This window comes from Papilio polytes, unplaced genomic scaffold (assembly GCF_000836215.1).
Source record: "Papilio polytes unplaced genomic scaffold, Ppol_1.0 DF823868.1, whole genome shotgun sequence".
Lineage (NCBI taxonomy): Eukaryota > Metazoa > Arthropoda > Insecta > Lepidoptera > Papilionidae > Papilio > Papilio polytes.
The window spans coordinates 1,685,259-1,711,337 of NW_013525336.1; the positions used below are offsets into that span (position 1 = coordinate 1,685,259).

Consider the following 26,079-nt stretch of genomic DNA (forward strand, 5'->3'; position numbering starts at 1 on the left):
TGTTTCCGCCCGGGATCGAACCGGGGGCCTTCTGCGTGTTAGGCAGATGTGATAACCGCTACACCACGGAAACCGCTTAGCACACATTCCAAATACTGCAATAAAAAGATATATTCTAATTTATAGCAAAATTTATGTTTTAAAACTTAAGCTGTAGAAGTACTACCACATAAGTAGCTATACAAGACAGAAAGCTAAGCGGTAATGTTGCATTCAATCCAAACGCGCCGCTTCCCCGCGCAATATATGCCGCGTTGCCTGCACGTAGAACATTTTTGTACAGCATTCGTTTACCTTAAAACATAGATGTAGAAAAGCTTAACCCTTAAATGTATGATTTTTTATTTAATTATAAAATCAATATTTCAGTATAGGCTTTGAGTCACAGATTAAGGTAAAAATAATAAAAAAAGTCATGGTTTCAATAAAAACTATAATTTTGTTCGTAGACTTTTGGCAACAATATGCATTTAAGGGTTAAGTAAATTTAAACTAAATAGTAGTTCAACATAGGCTTCTATGGGATTCCCCTTTAAGGCAATCGGCGTACTCTATCAGGCTAATGGGACTATATTTCCCATTAAAGAAAAAAAACACACATTTTGTTGTTGATTGTTCTCAAATTCATCAAGTTTCATTTGATTCCCGTAAAGTATTAAAATTAAAAAAAAAACATACAAACTAATTGAGAACCTTTTCCTTTTTGAACTTAGTTAAAAAACAATCGACGAGTTGTCTTGTAGGGCCACCATAGATGTCCACAAGACTAGAAGGACCACAGATGGGTCTTAATTTTATGCATATTTATTTTATATATATTATATATATTATCTTACTAACCTGTACAATCGAATTTCGCATCCCGCATAAGAGTAACAACTTGAGTATTTTTCAATGTTGTAAAAAATTCTTCAGTTTTAAAGCTAATTATAGCTATAAGGAAGAAATATTTCAAAGTCCACAACAGTCCGGCGATCAGGTTAGTCCAAAAATCTTCTGGATACTGTAAAATAAAAAAAAAATATTTTTTAAGCTGTTTATTTCAATTTATACATATGCACTATGCGCAAGATTAAAAAAATAAATATTTTTTTAATCTCATGAGGTGGTAAGCGACCACCTGAATCCGCCAAAATGGCGAAGCGACCGCTGCTCATAGACATTCGCAATAGCGGATGCGTTGCCTACCCTAAATCGACGGATTATCATCTTTATATGTCTCCTCACTGAGGGGCTCGGAGCATACCGTAATTCAGTAACTAGGCCGTCAACCAAGTCAACTGCGGGTTGGTTTTCACACAATCGTGCGGTTTTCGCGGAACGTTTTGCTCCGCACAGCCGCGTTGTGGAACAGTCTGTCCTCGGCGATATTTCCAAACCAATACGACTTAGGGTCCATCAAGAAGCGAGACTACAATTTCCTAAAAGGCTGGCAACGCATCTGTAGTTCCTCTAGTGTTGCGGATGTCTATGGGCGTCGTTGACCACCTCTGTATTCCCAGCGCTTGTTTGCCCCTTCTTTTATAAAAAAATAAAATAAATATGTATTTCATGAATTTTATATTTACCGATAACAAAACTTCAACGTGCAATAAAACGTTGAAAAGAGCTGAAATCATGTAAAAGATCATCTGAAAAAATATAAAAGACTGTTAAAAGTTTTTTTTATAGTTTTCATCATCTTAATATTATTAATGCGAAAGTTTAGATGGATGTTTGAGTTTCCCTAAACGCCTGAACGGATCTCAATGCAATTCGGCATAGACGTAGAGAATAGTCTGGAAGAATTCATAAACTACATGCTTTTTTTTCGAAAGCTAGTACAGAATAGAGGTTATTGTTTTGGAATTCAATAGTGAGTTTGAACATTCTTACCTGAAATTTAGTCATTTCTTCATACAAAAACGCTGCTTTCGTTATATCCAAGTAAGCTTTCACCAACGTCTTCCTATATGGTTTCAATTTCAAGGAAACAGTGCTGAGTCCGTTAGTGATTATTTTGTCTAGATATTTCAGCTCTGATATCCAAGTAATCGTAACGTAATTCAATAATTGTATCACACGGACCAAATATACAACGTAAGCGTCAGAAATCATAAGAGTCATATAATAAAAACAGAGAGATATTGACAAATTGTTTTGGTACAAATGTGTTCCAATTAACAAGATATAAGAAAAATAAAGAACAAACATATAAATCCAATTTCCGATTACAAATGTTTGATAATCGATTTTACCAAATTTGAACGATTTTTTTATGCATTGTATTGTTAAAATAAAATCTACGTGTATGTCACTTTGAATTGAATTCACTATGAAATTAACAATGAAAGATAAAGCGGTTATTATATCGATTATTAAAAAGAAATAAAAAACTACATGAACATAATCTCTCAAATTACTATTATAAAAAAATACGATAGTAAAAATTGATAAGTAACAAAATGAACAACAAAACGAACGCCATCTTGTTTTGTTGTTGTTAGGAGTTATATAATTGTCACTTATACAATATTTCGGTGAATACACAATAAAATATGTAAAATTCAAAGGATATAGAAACTTCTGGAAACTGTATTCAATACGATTATTAAGAAGATATTCATCCATATTGAGAAAATTTGTGGTTCAACCTCATGCACTAACGTACATGAAACTCAGAAGTATTTTCATAATTTCCAAGCGATAACATTGTCTAAATTTTAATTAATTTCAATTTTTTCGTGTGCCTTAATAGCATTATAGTTCGACGAAATTATATGGCCCGGTGAACAATGCTGTTATTTCTATTAGAAAGTATGTAAAATTTAGGCATTGAATAACTTCATTCCATAACTTTTACTATTTCATTAACGAACCTTTGTGTTAAAGGTGTGCTATAGATTCTTAACAGACTGTTGGCGACTGCCCAAGGCGCCGGGCATCTTTGGGCGCCACATGTGTATTAAGAGGCGTCGCGGGTTTCTTTTTTATAAATGCGTCTATAATGCTAAAACTTTTTATAGGTACTTCTATACTAATATTATAAAGAGGATAGATTTACATATGTATGTGTTTAATTTTTTTTTGTGACTGGATGGCCACTGTTTGCCTTGAAGAGGCATTTACAGATTCACCGGGCTTGAGGTGGCCGAGCGCAGATGGCGCTTAGCCTAAACCTCTTTTATGATTAACTAGGCTCGAGGGCACCCTCAGGAGCCTCGGCTCGGTCCGTTACTTCGTTATTATTACCAGATTGGGAGGCTACCGAGCTCTTAGATCGCTTCGGTGGACGCTCCATGGAGTGACTAGGCACAAGGGCCCCCGAAAGGGGACCTCGGCTTGGGCTGTCACTCAATACGCGTTTAGCATTCCGATTCTAGGGTGCCCGGGAAGGCCGAACCTCTTGATCGGTTGCTGCTATCTGATTACTATTATTTTTATTAATATATCTAATATTTATGTATTTAAGTAACTCAAAATTACAATGCCCATTTTAGAAATTCTTTCGCCATTAAAGAGCTACGTCGCTCGCTGGCCGAAGTCGCGAGTATAACCTTGTCTATTATTTTAAATATGTATACTTTGATATCTATCTATCTCGAATTTTAAATTTATTAAGTCATAAAATCGGTACAGTTAATACAAAATGAACTTCCTTTAATATCAAATGCATTTGCTGACGAGTTATAAAATATTGTTATTAGTAATTTTGTAATGTGAGCATAATTGTTGGTTTACAAAACTTTAATACTTCTATTGCTTTTAATTACACTTTCAGTAATATGAACTAGGTTTTGCCCGTGACTTCGTCAACGTGAATTAAAATAATAAACAGAATATCCAGTAATATATTGTTATGATGTTTTTATCCTATTTTTAGTTTTTTTATATATTTATTCTTTGTCACCTTTCACAGAGGGATTATTTTTTTCATTACTCGAACAATGTTTTAGACGCAGAAAGTAATTTACTAAAGTACTATCGAGGAATTTGGCGGTGTTCCACCCTAAAAGCCGCCGTTTGAATGTTTTATACGAGACGCATGAATGGGAACACAAATTTAAACGTATTTGTAGGAAAAAGGTCGATCAGTACACGGCTAATTATTTTTTATTATTGTCCCGTCGTTTGTACAACTCATTAATTTCCTAGTTATTTGTAAGAGGCGGAATTTATCTCGTTGCTACTAATGTTATAAATGCGAAAGTTTAGATGTTATAAACGGCTAAACGGATTTTCATGACATTTGGCATAGATGTAGAAAATTTAACATATTTAACAGTGGTAGTGCCCGCTTTAACATGTTAGCACTGCAGGGCCGGCACGCCCCCAGTAATACCGCGACCACACACAAGACAGGTGTGAAATGGAAGCAGTTCCGTGTTTCGTCTGATGAGTGTGGTGGCGGAGGCCTAATTTAAGTCCCTTACTCTTTACCATCCATTTCTAATAAGGAGAGGATGGGAAGAGGAAGTGGTTTTGACGGTGTAGGAGATGCATAGGAAGGGGAAATATTCTCTTTATGTACGTCACCTCCTCCGTCGGATAAGGGTAGGCAACGCATCTGCAATTGCGGATGTCTATGGGCAGCGGTCGCTTCGCCATTTTGGCGGCTTCAGGTGGCCGCTTATCGTTTGCCGCCTTATGTTATATAAAAAAAAAGAAAAGGCTGTAAGAACATTTAAAATACGATTTTTTTATTTCGCACGCAGAGTCACTGGTGAAATTTAGTTTTTCTAAAAGTAGAACATCGATGATTTCCGCGATTGTACCTAATTAAATTGAAAACTATTATTCGGAATTAATTTCTTCACATTTGACAAAGGTTTTTATTTTTTAAAGTAATCGTATATCGGTTGTTACTACGATATGAGTGTTAGAAATTCTGTATCAAATGTTTTCTTGTTTCCATCAAAATATTATCGAAATCGTGTTTCTACAACACTTATCTTAGACAATTACATTGACGCTGTTTTACAAAAGTCTCTTTATCCGTTCAATTTATTTGAAAACATTCTATTCTTATCGAAGTATTCAATTCGTGATAATTTTATCACATCAAACAACCGATGGGCTAAATTTTATTCTTATTTTAGTACTGTATTGATTATTTTTGTTTATATTCTTGTAATTAGTTTGGATAGAGGCGTAAGAAACTTCACCCCCGATTTTTTGGTCGTTGGAATTCTTCATTATATACTTTTAATAATCGGAAGGATTTTATATAATTGTACAAACAATGCTTTCAGCGATTCTCACGTGAATCTGATTATTTCCATACAAAGATTACAAAGATCACAGATCTTAAGCTACAAGAGTTTCAATTTTCACAATTGGATATTGTTTTCCGTTACTTGTTTTTATTACGTTATCTTATTTATTATACAAACGTATGCCGGGAGATGTACCATTTTAGTATTTTTGAGTTATATAATTCTGTTAATCGAAGATTTAAATACGTTATATTTGATTCGTATCAATAAATTGTTACTTGACTATGTTATTTTGTTCCAAACTAAATTAAAAACCGTGATGAATTTTGATGTGAGTTCAATAAACAGTGGCCGGATGAGAGAAGAATCATTGAATATATTGGTCAAAGCATTCTTAGAGATATCTAATGCATTGAGTACTTATAAACATCTATCTGAAATTCCGGTAAGTATTGCCAAAGAGGTAAGATGATGCTCGTCTTTTGGCCATCGATGATGATTGAGATAAGGCTCATGGCCAGCGATGTTAACTGATATTATGCTAATGGCCAGTAATATTAACTGATATAAGGTTTATGACCAGCATTCTTAGCTGATATGAGGCTTATGGTCGGCGATGTTAACTAATATAAGGCTTATGGCCATCGATGTTAACTAATATAACCCTTATGGCCATCGATGTTAACTAATATAAGGCTTATGGCCATCGATGTTAACTAATATAAGGCTTATGGCCAGCGATGTTAACTAATATAAGGCTAATGGCCAGTAATGTTAACTGATATAATAGTTATGTCCAGCAATCTTAGCTGATATAAGGCTTATGGTCGGCGATGTTAACTGATATAAGGCTTATGGCCAGCGATGTTATCTAATATAAGGCTAATGGCCAGCAATGTTAACTGATATAAGGCTTATGGCCAGCGATGTTAACTGATATAAGGCTTATGGCCAGCGATGTTAATTGCTATAAGGCAGGTTAGCATAAACTGAATACTTAACTATTACTGTAAATGCTTTATTAAATGTTAAATATCATTGAATTAATTTATTTCACAACATATTCCACTAATTTCTTTTTTTTCTTTTCAAGATGTTTTATAGGACGATTTTTATGGCAATATATACGTTGACGTATGTGGAATTAATAATATTGGTAAGTAAATGTAGACTTATGGGTATAAAATAATTTGTTATGAAAAATCAGTTTAACAGTGGTAGTGCCCGCTTTAACATTTTAGCACTGCAGGGCCGGCACGCCCGGCGTAATAACACGACCACACAGAAGACAGGCGTGAAATGGAAGCAATTCCGTGTTTCGTCTGATGAGTGTGGTGCCGGCGGCCTAATTTAAGTCCCTTTCTCTTTACCACCCTTTTCTTATGAGAGGATGGGAAGGGGAAGTGGATTTGACGATGGAGGAGATGCATAGGAAGGGGAAATATCCTCTTTGTGTGCATCTCCTCCACCGTCGGATAACGGTAGGCAACGCATCTGGAATTGCGGAAGTCTATGGGCCGCGGTCGCTTCGCCATTTTGGCGGATTCAGGTGGCCACATGCTCGTTTGCCACCTTATGTTATAAAAAAAAATCAATTAATCAAATGTAATTTTAATTAGTTCCAGAATATACCGGATAACATGTTTTGGGTATTACTTCTTTGTTGGTTAATAAAATCTGTCTGTCAAGTCGGTATGATGTGTTATAATTCCGAGAGCTTAAATCTGATGATAAAAAGCATTCAAGCTACAATCCTTGTTAATATAACGGGGGACAATTCAAGTGAGTATTCATTATACAACTTAGAGCACACACCTGAAACTAAACCATCGCACAAATGTTTAGTCTCGCTTTGCTTTTGAGCTTATATGGAGGTTCACACTACTCGATTTTTAGTCGTGCAACTAAACAGTTGAATTGGTGGCGTCACAATCGACTATCGCACGACAGTTGTGTGATAGTTTAGTCAAAGGTGTGCGCCATCTCTTAATCTGCCGTCAAGAGACTTTAGAAGCTAGTAAAAGCGAAGTCTGGAACAATTAAGAATTATTTCAGAGAACAGTAATTATTTGTCAACACAGCTGCTAATTTTAGTCGTTTATTTGCCATTAAAGGATTTTTAATAACTAACTAGTGCTCGGGATTTCGTCCACTTTAAATTAAAAATTACATATCCTTTGTTACTCAGCGATAATGTAGCTTTTTACAGATATGAGAATTTTTCAAATCGGCTTAATAGTTTTTGAATTACTGCAAAAAATAAATTAAAGAATGAAATCTGCAGGCTTCGTAAATTCAAATCGCCTCGTGTACGAGCTTAAAGTATACAAATTCCATTGATATTCATTATTTAACAGATGCAATCCTAGAGGGTCTACTACATGACTGTGCAGTCGTTTATGAGAAGATGACGACCAGCACAATACTAACAGTGGACGCATCGTTGCCTCTCACATTACTCTCTGTCTGCGCTACATACACTGTGGTTCTGCTGCAATTCGCGTTTCTCTAATATTGTCGTCTCTATTTTTGTAAACAGAATGAAAGGGATGACAACTTAAAGACCTTTTAACGACGCACCTCCTTAAAAGCCAGCATTATCTGCAATACTTTTGATGTTGCATTCAATGGGCGTCAGATTGAAAAATATTGGCTGGTCCGTTTCTTACTTGATGCCTTGTATAAAAAAAAAATCTGTACATTTATTTTTACAAATTAAACTCACTGTTATGTTGTCAATGTTATAAGACAATTAAAACCTTGATTTGAAAAAGTAATTCATTTTAAATAAGCAACAATAATCTGCGTTAGGTATATGTGATTAGAACCACACTATTGAAATCGCTTGATTATCTATACTAACATAATGAAGCGTAAATACTACTTCGTGACGTAAGATGTCACAAATCACGGGACATTTTGGAATAACTCTTTCTTTAATAAAACGCTCTACTTACGACGCACGTAACATTTTCACACTATTATATTTAGGGGGTAAATAATTGGAAGGACTATAAAGTACAAGCTGCCAACATTAAGGAAACAAGGTAATAGATACGATAAGTTTGACATTAAGAATTTGACAAATGTAAACCAAATAGTTTTTATAATTTTATGCGGATGATGCCGCACGGGAACTACTAGTCAATTAAATAAGCTTAAAAATAACTTCAAAGGTACATCATGAAACTTATGTTAGCTTAAATTGTAAGAGAACTACAACGTAGGTAGTAATACAAGATAATAAGCTTAGAGGTAGTCTTGCGTCCAATGAAAATGCGCTACTCTCTCTAGCGACGTACACGGCGTTGCCCGCTCGCAGGACACTTTTGGACAACACATGTTTACCTAAAAACATACAAGTAACAAACATTATGAGCCTAACAATAAAAACGAAGGCAGTATTTCAAACACATTTTAGCTAAAACATATGTCAACCATTTTAAGTCAGCTATACACGTTCAGTGGAGCTCTGCGTTTACACGTAAAACTTTTAATGAACACTTCAACAGCGATAATATTTTTGCCAATATTTTGCAGAATGGAGTCAAATGAGCGTCTATAACGGGTTTTATTCTGTGACTAGCGCCCTCTAGTGTCAAGTTTCTCCAACATCGTCCCCTTCCTCAACTTATAAGCACGTAATTGTCATAAAATCGAATGTTGTGCCAATTAGTATGCCAGGTACAGATAAATTATCACACACATATTTCTATAGATGGCACGAGTAAGTACCTGCTGTCATGTGTATTACTAGCAATTGACACCGTGTATAGTAGCCCTTAAAATTGTACTAAGAGCGGGCACACATAGTTGTGCGATTGTCGATTGTTTCGCCGCCAATTCAACTGTTAACTGCACAACTAAAAATCGAGTAGCGCACCTCCATATAAGCTCATAGGAATCAAAGCGCGACGAAGCAGTTGTGAGATAGTTTCGTCAAAGGTGTACGCCCGATCTTATAGTTTATTTATTTATTTATTTATTTATTTATTGGAAAGGTACACCAATTGCATGTTCACGGTTCACCACCAAATTAATATACCGTATACAATGAAAAACAAAGAAGCAGAACATACAGATGACAGGCGTACACAGCTCTCACAAAAAAATGATGTTTTACTTTTTAATAACAAACGTTGAATCACGTTAATTACAACTAATATTAGTTAGGGTACACTTATTAAACAAAAATAATAAAAGAAAATACAAAAGTATTACTGGTGATAATATAAGCCGAGTTAGTTATACACTAACCTGAACATTCTTCTGTCGCGTTGGACAAAAGAAATATAACTTGAGTATTTTTTAATGTCGTAAAAAACTCTTCTGTTTTAAAGCTAATTATAGCTATAAGAATGAAATATTTCAAAGTCCAGATAAATCCGAGGATCATGTTAGACCAAAAATCATCGGGGTACTGAAATCAAGTAAAAGTTAGTACTATCCGATCCAAGTAATCCAACTAATATTATACAGTAGAACCAAGATAAGTTGAAGTCCAAGGGAAACACAAAATATTTTAAGTTATAGAGGTTTTAAATTATCGAGGATCTATGTTATAGAGGTTTTGGGCTATGATGGGAAGGGAACACATTATTTTTTGAAGTTATATAGGTTTTTATGTTACCAAGGTTTAAGTTGTCGAGGTTCTACTTTAAATGCCAAAGTTTAGATGGTTGGATGTTTGTTTGATCTCGATGAAATTTAGCACAGATATAGAACATAGTCTGGCTGAATACATAGGTTACTTACTTTTTTTAATTGCTACGACTGAGTCGCGGACAAAAGAAAAAAAAATCAAATTATATAAAGCCACAGTAATTTCAGAGATGGAACATTCTCTATGGTACACACTTAGATGAAATATTTACCATTAATATAACTTCAACATGTATTAAAACGCTAAAAAGGTCTGTAGTAATATAAAAGACAATCTGAAAATAGATAAAAAAGGATCGTTAAATACATTTTTATAGTTCACAATCTATACTATATCTATACTATTATAATAAAGCGTAAACACGCACTTCTTTGTTGCCTAAGATGTCGGCAATTACAGTATATTTTTGAATAATTCTTTATTTATTAAAAAGCCCTACACTTATGTCACGCTTTAGGCTATATATTTTTACGCCATTAAACTTAGGGGGTAAATATTTTGGATAAACAGCCTAATGTGGGAAAGAGACCATAAGTTGCTGTCAACATCAAGGAAGTAAGGTTGCCATGGTTTGTCATAATGTCATGTCATTTTGACATTTGCAATTGATAATTTGACACATGTAAACAACAAAATAAAATTTTCATAATTTTATACGGTTGAAGTCGAATAGTTGTTGTAGGTAGTATACCTATATGGTTTTATGACAGCAACCACATAGCATATAAGGTGATGGAGGAGTCAAGGGCGGTATCAATATGATTAATGCCACGTCACATTTTACACCATCTCATTGACATATTGGCTTGCGTGAGGTATCGTTGGCATTAACGGGCATGCCGGCGACTACACCGTTTTACTAACATGTGTATTCGCGATTTACGGTAATTGTGCCTTAAGTAAAAAACGAACAAATAAAGGCCGGCAACGCGTCAGTAGTTTCTCTGGTGTTGCGGATGTCCGTGAGCGTCACGCCACGGTGTTCTCTCCGCTCGTTTGCCTCCTTTTATCATAAAAAAAAGAAGATTAAATACGAGATAAAGATAACACTTGCTAGTTTGTCAAACTTACTTGAATTTTAGCCATTTTTTCGTACAAACTCGCAGCATTTGTTATATCCAAGTAAATTTTGAACAGTGTCTTCCAATTTGATTTAAACTGAACCGATTCCTTTCTAAACATTTCAGTACCCTTCGTCATTTCATCTACATATATCACCTCAGACATCCAGGTTTGTGTGACGTGAGTCAATAATTGAATTACACGAGTCAAATAAATAACATTAACGTCAGTCATAACAAGAGCTATATAATATAAACAGAGTATCAGGCTAAAGTTACTTTGGTACAAATGTGTTCCGATTAGAAAAATATAGGAAAAATACAGAACAGAAAAATAAATCCAGTTGCCGAAGACAAATGATTCGAAATCTATTTTAACGTATTTTAACGAGTAATTAATTTTTTGTATTGTTACAACGAAATCAACATTTATGTCGCTTTGAATTGAATTGACTATGAAATTAATAATATAGGAAACAGCCACAATTACATAAGTAATTATAAATAAAAATAACAGAACACCCTTATAAAATCTTAAATCAAAATGAAAAAAAAGTGCAATAATAAAAATTAAAATATAACATAACGCACAACATAACGAAATACATTTTGTTTTGTTGTTGTTAGGAGTTATAAAATTATCACTGATATAATATTTCGGTGAATAAACAATAAAATGTGTCAAATTCAAAGGATATAGAAACTTCTGGAAACTGGCTTCAATACAATTATTAAGGAGATATTCAGTCATTTTAAGAACGAAATATTAAAAATGAAATAAAACGCAATTATGACGGTTCAAGTTCGAGCACAAATAACGTGTATATTACTCAGTTTTAAAACAATTTTCTAACAGTAACATTGTCCAAAATTTGATTAAAACCATGTGTGCAATAAAAGCATTATAGCGCGACAAATTTATTTGACCCGGTGGATATCTTTTCACCCCGCTCTGTCCCCACGTGGAGATAGAATAAAAAGTTTCATTCGTTGCACCTTTTACGACGAAGACGGTTGAAACTTATTTTATATCATACCGGTTTCATCTGTCACTTTATTGGTGATAGTGGGACGGTTGAAACTTGAAAACGGGGCGACGATTGGGAGTAATCCATCTTTTCGTACACACATATGAAAGCTGCCTGTTATTGTTATTCCACGTGGTCGATCCGTACAAAACGTTAAAATGATTGTACCCTTAAGTACAACACCAACAGATTCCCCGACTGTACATAATGGAATGAAATAATGCGTGATCGTATTTCATATTTGCAGTTTGTTTCTTACAGTTTTTAAATAGTCGAGTTACTTAACCTTGGCCGTGTTTAATATTAAATATTAAATACTTTCATCATCACCAGCTCACTATACGTCCCCACCGAGGGGCTCGGAGCCTACCCTAATATGGGGTGACTAGCCCATAGTCAACCACGCTGGCCCACTGCGGGTTGGTTCACATCACACATTTCTTTGAATTTCTTCGCAAATATGTGCAGGTTATATCACGATGTTTTCCTTCACCGTAAGAACGTCGGGTAAATTATGTACATATGAAAATTCTAAAAATCGAAAATCACATTGGTACAGCGGGATCCGAACCCAAGACCTGTAGATTACAAGTCAAGTGCTTAAACCACTGAGCCACCGATGCTCACAATATTAAATACATTACATGAATCATATTAATATTTCATACTCTGTTATTACAGTAATTTAGATGTTTCGTTACTACTAATTACAGTTATCTTGCAACATTACTTTTTAATATAGATAGTGTTTGTCAGTATGGAGTTGAAAAAAATCTTTATTTCGTTTTATTTCGAAATTATAAAAACTTTATTTTATTGTTTACAATGGTGAAATTCTCAATTGAAAATGTCAAACTTCCTGTTACCATAATGGCTTTGCTTCCTTAATGTTGGCAGCTTGTAGTTTATGGTCCCTTTCCACATAAAGGTTTTTTTTTATAATTTATTCACTCCTTGAGTTTAATAGCGTGAAAATATTTAGCCTAAAGCATGTCATAAATGTAGTGCTTTTTTAAAGAAAGAATTATTCAAAAATATGCTGCGATTGCTGACATCATACGCCACAAAATAGTGTGTGTTTACACTTTATTATATTAGTATAGATGTATAAATAACCCGCAATCTAGAGGAAATTATTTTTTTTAATTTGATGAAGGTTTAGACACAAAATAATTTGCTAAAGTAATTAATTTGATAACTATTCAATACTCATTATTGATTTCGTCGCATCAGTTCGAGGCTTTTTAAAATTCAATGTGTTTCTATTGTTGACTCTGTTACAAGTAATGTGTCATGGCCACTGGATCGAACGTTCTTTTATTTCCACCAAAATATCAAAATTTCTTTTCGACTGATTTTATTTTAGACAACTACCTTGATAGTGATTTCCAAAAATTTCTTTATCCATTAAATTTTTTTGAAAATCTTCTTTCCTTATCGAAATATTCAATTCGTGATAATTTTATCACGTCCAATAACCGTAAAGCTACATTATATTCTTATTTAAGCACTGTTTCTATAATTTTTGTCTATATTCTTATTGTTTGTTTGGATGAAGGAATAAGAAACTTTAGCCCCGATTTGTTAGTTGTAGGAATTATTAATTATGTTTTTACAATTATTGGAAGAATTATATATAATTGTACCAACAACGGTTTCAGCGACTCTCATGCCAATTTGATTCTTTCCATTCAAAGATTACAAAGAAAAGCAAAAATAAACTACAAGAATTTTACGTTTTACAATTGGATATTCTACACTATTTTGTGTTGTTATTACATTATTTTATTTATTATACAAGCATATGCAGGAAGAGGTACTCCCTATATTTTTATAACTTATGTAATTGGGGGAATTGACGATTTTAATTCGTTATATTTTATTCGTATAAATAAATTGTTGCTCGAGTATACGATTTTAATCGAATCTAAATTAAAATCAGTCAAGAATTTTGATGTTAGTCTGATTAATAGTGGACGACTAAGAGAACAATCACTGGATAAGATTTTCAAAGCATTCCTAGAGATGTCCAAAGCAACGAGCACCTACAAAAACATTTCTGAAATACCGGTAAGCATGAACAAGGACGTAAACTAATGCAAGGCTAGCGGTGTACACTAATACAAGTTGTGCGGCCTACGATGTTAACTGATTTACTCGTAATGCTTATGACCATTGGTGTAAACTGATTTAAGATTTATGGCCAGTGCTATAAACTGATGTAAGATTAGTGGCCATTAGTGTAAATTGATGAAAGATTTATAGCCATTGTCATAAACTGGTGTAAGGTTTATGACCATTGGTATAAACTGATGTAAGGTTTATGGCCATTGGTATAAACTGATGTAAGGTTTATGGCCATTGGTATAAACTGATGTAAGGTTTATGGCCATTAGTATAAACTGATGTAAGGGTTATGGCCATTGGTATAAACGGATGTAAGTTTTATGGCCATTGGTATAAACTAGTGTAAGGTTTATGGCCATTGGTATAAACTGATGTAAGGTTTATGGCCATTGGTGTTAACTCATGTAAGGTTTATGGCCAGTGATGTAATACTATCTGAAGCTCTGAAACAATATCTGTTTGTATTGTATTATTGTTTATTTTTTATTGAATCTCGTTATACATTGATTTATTTCAATTTATTCCAGACGTTTTATAGGATTACTTATATGGCAATGTACACTTTAACATACGTGGAATTAATAATCATGGTAAGTAGTAATAATATACAGCACCCATTCGCTTATTTTATATGAATAATCAATTATTAAATAATGAGTTTATTTTAAATAGTTCCATAGCGAACCTGGTAACATGTTTTGGGTTTTATATATTTGTTGGACAATAAAAGTTGTATATCAAATTGTAATAACATGTTACAACTCGGAATATCAAAACCTAATGTTAAAAAACATTCAAGCTACAATCTTTGTTAATATGACAACCGAAGGCAATCCAGGTAAGTAAAATACATAACGATAAGTGTTTTACAGTAAAAAAAAAATTAACAAGCGACTCAACTCCTCCAATAATCGAAAGTTAGTTAGGTGCTCTGATATGTTTAATTCTTTCATCGCGATAGAATACTTTAGTGCAATGAAAGTCAACCCTTATTTTTTACTCTTCGTCACCGGTTAAGCCGGATAAGGTTATATATACCTATACTAATATTATAAAGAGGAAAGATTTGTATTTTTTATGTATAACTCAAAAACTACTGGGCCCATTTTAAAGAATTTTTCTTCGTTACAAAGGTAATTTATCTGTGCATTTTCCCAACGTACCAACTATGTAGCAAAATTTAGATTTTTTACGAAAAATTACATGTTTCTGACGATTAGTTTAATAGTATGCATTTATAATGTTTATATTTCTTAACAGATATTAATTCGAAGTATGAAAGTCTACTAAAAGAAAGTGAACTCGTCTGCGAGAAGATGGCGACCAGTAATATTTTGACTGTGGATGCCACGCTTCCTCTCAAATGGCTTTCTATCTGCGCAACGTATACTGTGGTTCTGCTGCAATTCGCGTTTCTTTAGTGTATTGTTGTCTCTGCATTTTTAAAGAGAATGAATGGGATGACAATAAGCTTTTGTTTGTATTACCCAAGTAACTCTCATGTATATTGATAGCTCAACAACCTGTGGCCGAATTAAGCGATTTTGACGAGTGAGTTTTATTTCGATTCGTCTTTTTATTCAGATTGTCAAAGGTAGTTTCATGTGTTACAGGGTTTTTTCACGACGTGTTGTTGTTTTTATTTTGCGGATTCTTTCGCATGACATTATAAAAACTTGATTTTCTAGTACCGTAATATTTTCAATTGCAAATGACAAAATTCAAAGACCCACTGACTAAGCATTAAAGTAACCATGGCAACCTATAGGACCCTGTTTCCCAGAACAATTTTTCCAATTCACTCGCTTAGTTTCATAGCTTGAAAACAGATCGCTCTCCATAAGCAGAGTTTTGTTGCCAGTTTCTTCCAAATTAGAATAAAACCACAAACACTTGACACTGGCCCAATCCGCTGTGGGAGAGCCATAAACAAGAAATAGAATAGAATAAAAACAGATCGGTTAAAGCGTGTCAAGGGTAGGACTCTTTATTAAAAAATAATTATTAAAAATATGTTGTGAATGCTGACACTCTACATAACAAAGAAGTGTGTTTACGCTTTAAAAAAGTATACACTGTAAAATACAAGATAAAATATTTATAAAAATATTTTATCTTTGAGCAGACCGTTTTCATTAAATCTATGATTTCAAAAAACTTTTTATTTCACACCTGAAACCCAACCCGACTTTACTCGGGTACTTAGAAAGAGCAATTGAATATTGTTTACATAACTAAAAAAGAAAATAATAAGCAAGAATCACAGTAAGGTACACATATGTGTTCTTCCAGAATATGTTTTAAATCAGTGCTAAAAAAACGTTAGGATATTGCAAGACATATTGACAAATAACTTACAGAAATTACGAACTTTCTAGAAGGAAGTTTCTAGTTCCTACTAAGTTGAATAAACCTTCCGATTGCTGTCTCTTTTATTGTCTTTGAGGAAAGAGAGATGACAATCTATAAATACAATTTTATAATGCATTTCAATTGGCGATGCAATTATTCAAATTGATATTTAATATTTGTTTCACATCCAAACTTGTACGTCATCAACTGAATAATTACCAACTAACAAACAAGTTTTTTATTGAATTCCGTTTTAAAAGAAATAAAACAAAGACAACGCTCTACATCTATGCCTAACTTCGAGATCCGTTCATCAGTTTAGGCTGCAAACTCTAACATACATTCATGCATACGAAGTTTCGCATTTATGATATTAGTAATATAGTAAGACGAGCTGTTGCCCGCGACTTCGTACGCGTGGTATTAGAAAACACACAAACTAAATAAATTACAAAAAGCTACGTATCCCTCAGGAACCGGATATTTCTCGGAGATGAAGCTTATCCCGTGTGTACTCCAGACTTTGTTTTGTATCTGTGCCAAATTTCAATAAGATATGTTGAACCGTTGCAGAATGATCGAGTAAACATTAAAAAAACTAAATTGATGAATCCCACGGGAACCGTAACTATTCCCGGGATAAAAAGTAGTCTATGTGTTCTTCCCGACTATGCTCTAAATCTGTGCCAAATTTCATGGAGATCCGTTCAACCGTTTAGGCTACAAACGCTAACAAACATCCATCCATCCATCCATCCATCTAAACTTTCGCATTTATAATATTAGTAAGATTAGTAAGTTAAGAGAAGTAACAGTCCCCCTCCCCAGAAACAAAAAAATATGTGGTGTACCAGCCACTACGCATCACACAGGCGTCTTTAAGCCACAAAGTAATTTAAAAGACAAATACTAAAAAGTAACCATTCTTTCTTTAAACTCAACTTTCAGTGGTATACATAAATTTGTAGAATTAAAAAGTTGTTAGGATTTTCGTATATAAAATAGTATAGTTCGTACGAATGCAATTGCGTCAGGAATTCCGCGTCGTCTTCCGTCTATTAGCGACGTCAAATTATCTTCAATTGTAGTCGGATCTAAATGATTGACCATTTATATATCATATTATACAAGTAAACGCTTTTAACGTCAGAAGTACTGGATTGGACAGACTGGAGTTCACTTAGGTATTTTTTTTTCGAAACGTTCCGAATATGTTTTTATCCTTTTCTTATATGAAAAAGGGTGGGGTGGGAACGTGGATTTGACGGTGCAGGAGACGCACAGGATGGGTAATATCCTCTTTATGTGCGTCTCCTCCTCCGCTTTTGCGAATGTCTATGGGCAGCGGTCGCTTCTCCAGTTTGGCGGATTTTAGTGGCCGCTTGCTCGTTTGCCACCTTTTATTATAAAAAAAAATTCTCGTAAATATCACACACATATTCACGATAGGTGTACACGATAGGATACTTATATTGTATTCGAGCATTGTAGTGTAGTATTGCAATGTACTAATGATGACTTTGGACTGTAACCTTAAAGATATCCTAGCGTAGGGTCATCGCTTACTAAAGTGGGACAATTGCCAACGGAACGAATGGTCATAAATGTCTTTGTTATTTATGACTTGAAGTATTTATTACACCTAGAAAAAGGATAGATATCTGGCCAGTATTAATATAATGCTTGCTATAGACGCTCAATTTTAACTGACAATTTTAATTTAAGAGTCGAACTGTACAGTAATTACTGTGCGTGTGTCGGTGAAATTACTATGTTATAATGTACGGTTTTAACTGAACAGTTACAGTCTTTTGTTAAAACTGAAACAAATAGTAGCTTTACTTAAAATAAAAAAAAAACAAACCGAGTATAATTTATAGGGTCACAATGCAAATTTTCTATGGTTAGGTTAAAATCGTTTGTTAACCTTTTGTAATTACTTATTCCAAGGTATTAGCGCGTAGTAAAAGGTTGTTATGGCGGAATTTGCATACATTAATTCAGTCTGAATGTCACAGTGCTAGTTGGTGGAGCAATTCTAGTAATCTATTGACGCTACACAAACGTTCATCGAACACATTCGCAACGTATCGGACTATTTCGGACTTCAATGTGGCGGGAAAGTGATTTTTAACGTCTTTTTATAGTCAGCCAGTGAATTCTTTTTAAAAAGTAATATATTTTTCAACCAGTGGCAGGAAAGTGTACTTTTTTAAACGCCTTATTATTTTCAGCCAGTGAATTGTTTTTTAAAAAAACTAAAATTCTTTTCGGCCAAGGCGGCAAAGTTTACTTTTTTAAATGCCTTATTATTTTTAGCCAGTAAATTGTTTTTTTTTAAACTAAGATTCTTTTCGACCAGTGATGGGAAAGTGTACTTTTTTAAACGCCTTACTATTGTCAGCCAGTGAATTGTTTTAAATAAAAGTAAAATTATTTTTGATCAGTGCAGTGGCGATAAAATGCATTTTTTTAAACGCCTTATTATTTTCAACCAGTGAATTGTTTTGAATAAAACTAAATTTTCAGCCGATGACAATTTCGTGATAAAAATATCAGTTCCTCAGAAATGTTAGCATTTAATTTTGAACAAATTAAAAAAGAAAAACGTAGTAGGAATCAAAATGACATCTTGGACCAAAGAATTGGATGAAGCAGTTGTTTTAGCAACGAGCAAAGGAACATGGCATATTTTCCTTTTTTATCTTCTTTGTATATTAGCAGCTTTACCAACTTCTTTTTTAGTCTTCTCTCAGGTATGTATGTTCTTAATTTTGTTTTGTTTTCTATACTTATTGTTACTCTATTTTATAGAAACGTAGTAAATGTCAATTATTAAACATTTGTATAATTTAAAACTGTCGCGTTTTTTACAAGTATAATGTTCGTATACAGGTTTCTCACCACGATTGGGTTGTTTTAGCTTCTAATATCATGATAAGAAACCCTAATTAAAAATAAAATTATTAAACAACTTTAATACAAGGATTAATTGGAGGCCTAATTTTAGTCCCTTTCCCTTTCCACACTTTTCTTAAGAGGAAAGGATGGGTTGAAAAAGTGGATTTGACGGTGGGGGAGACGCATAGGAAGGGGAAATGACCTCTTTATGTGCGTCTCCTCCTCCGACAATTAAGGGTAGGCAACGCATATGCTTTTGCGGATGTTTATAAGCAGCGGTCGCTTTCCATTTCGATGGATTCAGTTGGCCGCTTGCTCGTTTGCCACCTGATATTATAAAAAAAAATACAAATGATGTTTGATTAACATGAATATAAGTAACAACACGGCCACGAAAGTAACAATGTAATTGCTTAACTTAATCACAACAAAACAATTTTATCTTAAAACCATACATAAATTACAAAAAAAAATCATAAATAAGCATAGGATATCGAGTGGTATATTTATGTTAGAGTACATAGTGTTTTGTTATAAAAACAACTGCATAATGTTATTTAAATGTATTCCATTTGTAGAACAAGACTACAATGTTGATGACATGTGTTTATTGTGAATGACGTGTGCTATACTCGTATTTGTCAATGATCGTAGATTTAATGAGATATCTCATAGAATAGCAATGGCTTACGCCCGTATTCACAAACGACACTGTGAGGTCTCATAGTGTGCTCAAACGCACAGGGCTGGTAAAATCAATTCACAAACAACACTTAAGTGCCACAGCGCACTATGCGTTCCATAAAATGAACGCACAGATAAAGTAGCTCCGCAGCTACTTTAAACAACGCATAGTGTTGGTTGGTAAGAATCTTTCCATGTCTTTTAAAGAAGATAACACCAAATTTAACTACCACATACTATATCATAGTAGCTACTGCTATACTTTATAATATTTTAAGACACCATGGCATTCCTGAAATTAATGGCGAAGAAAGAAATTACCAGCATCTAAACCATGGAACTCAAAGAAGAGAAGAATCTTCATCAGGACTTTAATTTAGGGGGATGTTCATAATACGTCATTTTTAGGATACTTAAATAAAATAGGTATAAATAGTAATTTACACAGAAGTAAAGGAAAGTCTAAACAAGTGAACCAGGAAGAAGCCAGCAAGTTTCGCCAGCAAGATATTTCACGCATTTTTTTTTCAAGAAAATAAAAAATTAAGAGTAGATTCTATGGGTGTCGCTAGTCGATGATCGTCTGTCCGCAAGCCGCGTTTATCTCGAGTAATCTCCGAAACGGCTGCGCCGATTTTGACAGGACTTTCTGAAGGGTAGCTGACTTTTTTAATTCCGCGCTACTAAATGGCGAAACGGGTGGTCCAAATTTGCGCTAACGAAGTTTGCGGGCGACAGCTCTTATAGAATAATATAATACAAAAACATAAGTTAATTTCGACAACAATTCGAATTCGGAATTGTTGTCGAAATCAACGTATTTAATTACAATCGAAATTGGAATAAGAAAGTATCTTCAAAATGTTCATATCACAGATATTTACCAACGCCACACCGGAACATTGGTGTGCTCCTCCGCGTCTACTAGAAGACCTATCACTACCTGACACATTACTTCGAGACCTAACTGTACCTAAGCGCAATGGAGTCTATGAATCATGTACCAGCTATACAATAGACTCAAAAGGTCTGTTGGCAGCGTTACAAGATTATGTGGATGAAAGGTGAGATGTAGGAACGTGAATAAATAACACCAAGAGTCTAAACCCTTTGTAAAAAATGTAATGTTCAGATGTAGGAAATCCCCCAGCAGAGTCTGGGTAGAAAAGGAATTAGTTACATATAATTTCTGTCACATTTCCCGATGATGTACCGTTTATTGTGTAGACTATGTTACTCTGTGATAGAGTAGCTTTCTAACAGTGATGGAATTTTTAAAATCGATTTAGCAGTTTTGAAACCTATTCAACGTAAACAAATGTTTCCTATATACATGTAATACTAGTTAATGCTAGAGACTTCTCCAGCGTAAAATTAATAAAAACAATAGCCTATGTAACGCGACGGTAACGTGGCTTTCTAAAATTGAAAGCTTTTTTTTTAAATCAGTAGTGTTTATTCCGATACATACACAAATTCCATTACCATTAAACTACAGGTGGGATCGTGGTCCAGCGATCAAATTTTACCCTCTTTATAATATTAGTATAGATATAGTATATAGTAGATTTTCATAGACAATTATTAGCACTATAGTTTTAGTAATTCAAAATATCTTTGGAAGACATATAATATTTTATTAATATGGATATTTTCAGAACAGAAATACTTCGTAAGGACGGAGTACTTCAAACGTTAAAAACACATCTGGTTCCTGCAACTGGAATCGACGAACGTGAGAAACAAGTAAGATAAGACAAGATATAACAGTAAATTCACAATTAAGGAAATACACATATCAATAAAACGAAATAACGCTGGCATAATAGCTACTAGCACATACATAATGTACATGCTACAACAAGATTATATAAGACGAGACGTGCCTGAGTCAAATTTCGTCAAATGTCAATCAAATATTGTGCAAGTTACTTGAATGCCTGGTGATAGTACCACACACGGCTACCTGACATCAAAATGTGCCAGCTAATTGTACGTATTTCCGCCCTTAACTGGAAATGAATTTTCATTACAGATAGAAAGAGTTATAAAAACTGTAGAGTTACTAAGGAACAAAACAACCAAATGCACTAATGGATGGAGATTTAGTACTGAGGAATATCCGAGGACACTTGTTACAGAGGTTAGTAAACATTTTCATTGATTCTTTCTTAGTTAAAATTCATGCAATTAATTTGAGACCTAACTAGTTTGGATCGTACTTCATGTTGTAAACATTTATAGAACTTTTAGCTATGGTATTTAGCTTCTAATTGTAGCTTCAGAGTTCGATTTACCCTTTCATTATGAATATTTACCAGCTTTCAAATATTTTTTACAGTATTCCTTAGTGTGTGAAAAAGAATGGCTAGCACGACTTAGTTACACACTTTTCTGGGTTGGATCAATATTTGGAAACCTTCTCTTCGGTTGGATGTCTGACAGGTATTGAATTTGAAACAATTTTCAAATATAAACATCTACCTGTATGCGTTCTCTGCTGATTAAGGATAGGCAACGCATCCACTTGCAGCCTTTGACGAATTCCTACTTAAGTTCCATTCCACTCATGTTTGTTTGTCTTTTACATTACAATTTACACACTTATTTGATGCTTTTCAGATACGGGAGGCGGCCGACAATTTTACTGATGATATATCTTGAAGTGCCGCTGGCAATAGCAACAGCGTTCCCTAATTCGTACACAACTTACATAGTCCTACGAATTGTCGGTGGCCTCTTTTTCCCTGCGTTGTATCAACAGCCTTTTATATTGGCTTTAGAATTAATGCCACCTTCTCGAAGACCGAATGTAGGTATGTATAGGTTACAAAGGACTAATAAGGTATTGCATCCTCATCAGAATCATTGTTTTACCTCAGAGTTAACCCATTGATATCTGCTATAAATGTTCTGTTTGTCCTCACTAAGAAACTGTTTCCAGGAATCGTCGTGGGTATGCTCTTCGCTGGAGGAATCAGTTTATTAGCTGTTATCGCTTACGCTGTCAGAGATTGGTTTCACCTGAGCTTAGCAACAAGTCTTCCTTTCATTGTATGTTTTGGGTAAGAGTACAAGATTCGTTCTCAATTGAAAAGAATTCTACTCTCCCTTAAGCTACAATGTTACTACATACTTGGATGATTATAAATTTGTTTCCTAACTATTGATATATAAATTATTGGATCTAAAATTAAATGTTAACAGTTACTACTGGTTGATACCAGAATCACCGAGATGGCTTGTCGGTAAAGGTCGCATTACCGAAGCTGAAGAAATATTCAGAATGCTGGCGAAGAAAAATGGAATCTATTTATCTGAAGGATTTCTAATAAATATACACGTAAGAGATATTTTCTACATGAATAGCATTGGTCACCATTTAACTAATTGTTATAAGATGTTGTTTTTTAATTCCAGGAGAATCTTGTGAACAAAAACAACGTAGAAGAAAGATCCAATATGATAGCTATTGATAAAAACATAGTTGAAACGCCAGAAATGATTGAAAATAAAGATTTAACTTGTAGAATAAACAATATGCTAAACTTTAAGCCAGATGTTACAATATCCAAAGATATAAGAAAAATAAACAAAACAATACTAAATGACGCAAAAGAGGTTGACCTAGAAGAAAGTACAGATCTTTTAGAAGAATTGCAAACTTTAGAGTTACAATCAAAAACAAGTACTACAATGCAAAAAATAACAAAGATATTCAACACAAATAGAACTGAAGAAAGTAAAATTATAGATATCTCAAACGAGAATTACGAGGCATCTCTTCTTGACATATTCAGATATCCAAATATAAGAAGGAAATTTCTGCTTTTAACATTCGATTGGATATCATTAGGAGTTATTTACAACAGTTTAAGTTACAACACATCGAATTTAGGAGTCAATGATCATTTGGCATTCTTTATTGGTTAGTATCTTCAATACTCAATATGGGAATTTTACGCCCAATTCAAATAATCGTGCCATATAAATGCGAAAGTTTGGATGAATTGCTAGAAGAATTTCGATCACAATTGGTTGAAATGTAGAACAAAGTCTAAAATAACACATAAGCTACTTGGGTTTTTAATAATTCGAACGATGTCAGTTAGTATTGTAATTATATGTTGCAATTATAGGTGGAGTAGTGGAGATTCCTTCTTATATTTTGGGTTGGCAATGCATGGAGCGTTTCGGTCGAAGATGGGTGCTTTGTGTATTTATGTCTGTCGGAGGACTGGCTTGCTTAAGTTGTGCACTAGTTCCAGAAGGTATGTTATTTGTGAAAAAGAAATTAGAGAACTATTAATTAAGAAGGGATGAATGATCAGGACTTAAAGAAACAACAAGATGATGGGTTATTACTTATTTTAGATATGCCATGGATAATCGTTGCCTTAGCATTGTCAGGAAGACTCTTCGTAGCAGCAGCTTTTGCAGTATTCTATGTTATGATTGGAGAACTGCTACCTACTGTGTTGAGAGCCCAGGCTATTGGCTTGGCGTCATTCATTACTGGTTTGGGTCTTTTAGCCTGCCCTTATATTGTACATCTAGTAAGTAACTGCTATAACTATTTTATGGATTCATAACATTAAATTCACCATTCTACAATGAATAATCAGAATAAGTAATAAATAAACAGTTTGAGAACAACGCCATTTAGTCTTGAATTTATGACAGCAAGGTTCTGTTTTTAGTTACATTTACTTTAAATGTTACATTTGATTTTGACCTGATGTGGTGTAAACATTTTAACGGATCTTGAATCGACAATGACTTACTATTTCTTACCTCGCTCAAAAAAATAATTAAATATTGACGTCAAGATGGCGGGTGTGTCCTTACTTTGTTCTGGAGAGTATAGTACAAAACAGTGTAATTTAGTTACATTTTTTTGGTAAGTACCATTTAATCCGCTATGGCATAAGCGCCATTTTTGTTTCTAACATCTTGAACATCGTGTGGATCGTAGAGCCATGGTTAATAAAATTTATTGATTTCTTGATCTTTTCCTTGCAGGCAGTATACGGTCGTACTCTTCCATTAATTTTAATGGGCTTGCTCAGTATTGTTGCTGGGGTGATACCACTATTCCTGCCAGAAACACTCAATCAACCGCTACCTCAGACTTTAAAAGATGGAGAAATGTTTGGTAGAAATATTAAACTATTAAGTTGTGCTACAATTTCTGAATAAAGAGTTTTTTTTTACCTCCGTTGTTTTATTTCAATTACAACTAGCTGTTGCCCGCGACTGTTTTCACGCACTATGAAGACAAAAAAGTAGTCTATAATATGCTCGTCTATGTCCGCTACCCTTCAGTGAAAGTTCGGTTGAAAACGGCCCAGCCATTTCTCGGACATTACCCGGAACAAACGCTGCTTGCGGACAGACAAAAAAATGTTAATTGCGATTTTTTTTATCAGCAACGCAATTACATCATTTCCCAAAATCTGGATTTTTTCTTTTGATATTATAGACACTCCAATTTTATTATACGTATAGATTGATAATAGTTTTATTAGACTTAAAACACGTCAAACCAAATGGAAGGTTTTTATTACTAAGTATAGATTGTAAAGTTACTTATTGTGAGTTTTTTTTTATCTTTAAATGTGACTTTATCGTGACAAACAACCTTATAGTACTAAAAACTTCTGTAAATAGCTATAATTAAATATTTGTTTTATTTCGAGGTTTAACCAAAACCTTTAAATATGGTTGGCTACTGTTAATGAAAAAAATGGGTCAAACAAATTGGATTGAAGGTTTTTAAGTCAAAAATCCCTAAAGTACTCAAAAAATATCAAAGTATCACTACAGTTCAGTGGTTATGCTTAAGGGACAAACACAAACATTTATTTACACACTATGTTTTGCCCGCTATTCCGCGTGGAATAAAAAAACAAAAGAAAGTAGCTTGTGTTCTTCCAGAACATCCTACATCTATGCCAAGTTTCATTCAGAGACGTTCAGCATTGTAGAATACAAATTCTAGCGAACATCCATCTAAACTTTCGAGTTATAAGTTATAATATTAGTGATATTATATAGGTTACATATAA

General features: G+C 33.9%; 2 protein-coding genes, 1 long non-coding RNA gene and 1 other non-coding gene across 5 annotated transcripts in view; 1 reads left to right on the plus strand and 3 right to left on the minus strand.

Moving 5' to 3' along the window:
• Trnav-aac lies at positions 1 to 73 on the minus strand. The gene has a single exon. It is a non-coding gene; the product is annotated as a tRNA-Val (tRNA).
• A 52-nt stretch (positions 74 to 125) lies between these two features.
• On the minus strand, positions 126 to 2,049 carry LOC106103175. Its single transcript, XM_013282863.1, has 4 exons — positions 1,876 to 2,049; positions 1,569 to 1,631; positions 841 to 1,003; positions 126 to 294 (listed from the first exon to the last, which is right to left on the minus strand). Exons 1-4 carry the CDS (start codon positions 1,888 to 1,890, stop codon positions 140 to 142), a joined length of 396 nt encoding a protein of 131 aa, XP_013138317.1. The 5' UTR covers positions 1,891 to 2,049; the 3' UTR covers positions 126 to 139.
• A 7,410-nt stretch (positions 2,050 to 9,459) lies between these two features.
• LOC106103176 overlaps positions 9,460 to 26,079 on the minus strand; it is a 28,407-nt gene continuing 11,787 nt past the window's right edge. Inside the window, exons 2-3 of the long non-coding RNA XR_001225613.1 lie at positions 10,070 to 10,132; positions 9,460 to 9,615 (exon numbers count right to left, since the gene is read on the minus strand). This is a non-coding gene — a long non-coding RNA (uncharacterized LOC106103176). The remainder of the gene's footprint in view (positions 9,616 to 10,069; positions 10,133 to 26,079) is intronic.
• Positions 18,413 to 25,225, plus strand: LOC106103172 (organic cation transporter 1-like). 2 transcript variants are annotated; one of them, XM_013282858.1, is made up of 12 exons: positions 18,413 to 19,182; positions 20,888 to 21,075; positions 21,670 to 21,757; positions 22,047 to 22,154; positions 22,353 to 22,456; positions 22,634 to 22,827; positions 22,956 to 23,076; positions 23,219 to 23,354; positions 23,432 to 23,939; positions 24,151 to 24,282; positions 24,386 to 24,567; positions 25,034 to 25,225. In XM_013282858.1, exons 1-12 carry the CDS (start codon positions 19,051 to 19,053, stop codon positions 25,208 to 25,210), a joined length of 2,070 nt encoding a protein of 689 aa, XP_013138312.1. In that variant the 5' UTR covers positions 18,413 to 19,050; the 3' UTR covers positions 25,211 to 25,225. The 2 variants fall into 2 exon arrangements, with proteins under 2 accessions (XP_013138312.1, XP_013138314.1); XM_013282860.1 differs by lacking the exon at positions 18,413 to 19,182 and having other exon boundaries at positions 20,965 to 21,075; positions 21,675 to 21,757.

Excerpts from the sequence above, each read along its gene's own strand:
- LOC106103175 (XM_013282863.1), bottom strand. Across the intron at positions 1,004-1,568 it reads ACGTTGAAGTTTTGTTATCG|TATCCAGAAGATTTTTGGAC; the intron begins GTAAATATAAAA and ends TTTATTTTACAG. Across the intron at positions 295-840 it reads TGCGAAATTCGATTGTACAG|GTAAACGAATGCTGTACAAA; the intron begins GTTAGTAAGATA and ends CTATGTTTTAAG.
- LOC106103172 (XM_013282858.1), top strand. The coding sequence starts at position 19,051 with ATGACATCTTGGACCAAAGAATTGGATGAAGCAGTTGTTTTAGCAACG. Across the intron at positions 19,183-20,887 it reads CTTTTTTAGTCTTCTCTCAG|ATATTTACCAACGCCACACC; the intron begins GTATGTATGTTC and ends TTCATATCACAG. Across the intron at positions 24,283-24,385 it reads TTGTGCACTAGTTCCAGAAG|ATATGCCATGGATAATCGTT; the intron begins GTATGTTATTTG and ends TACTTATTTTAG.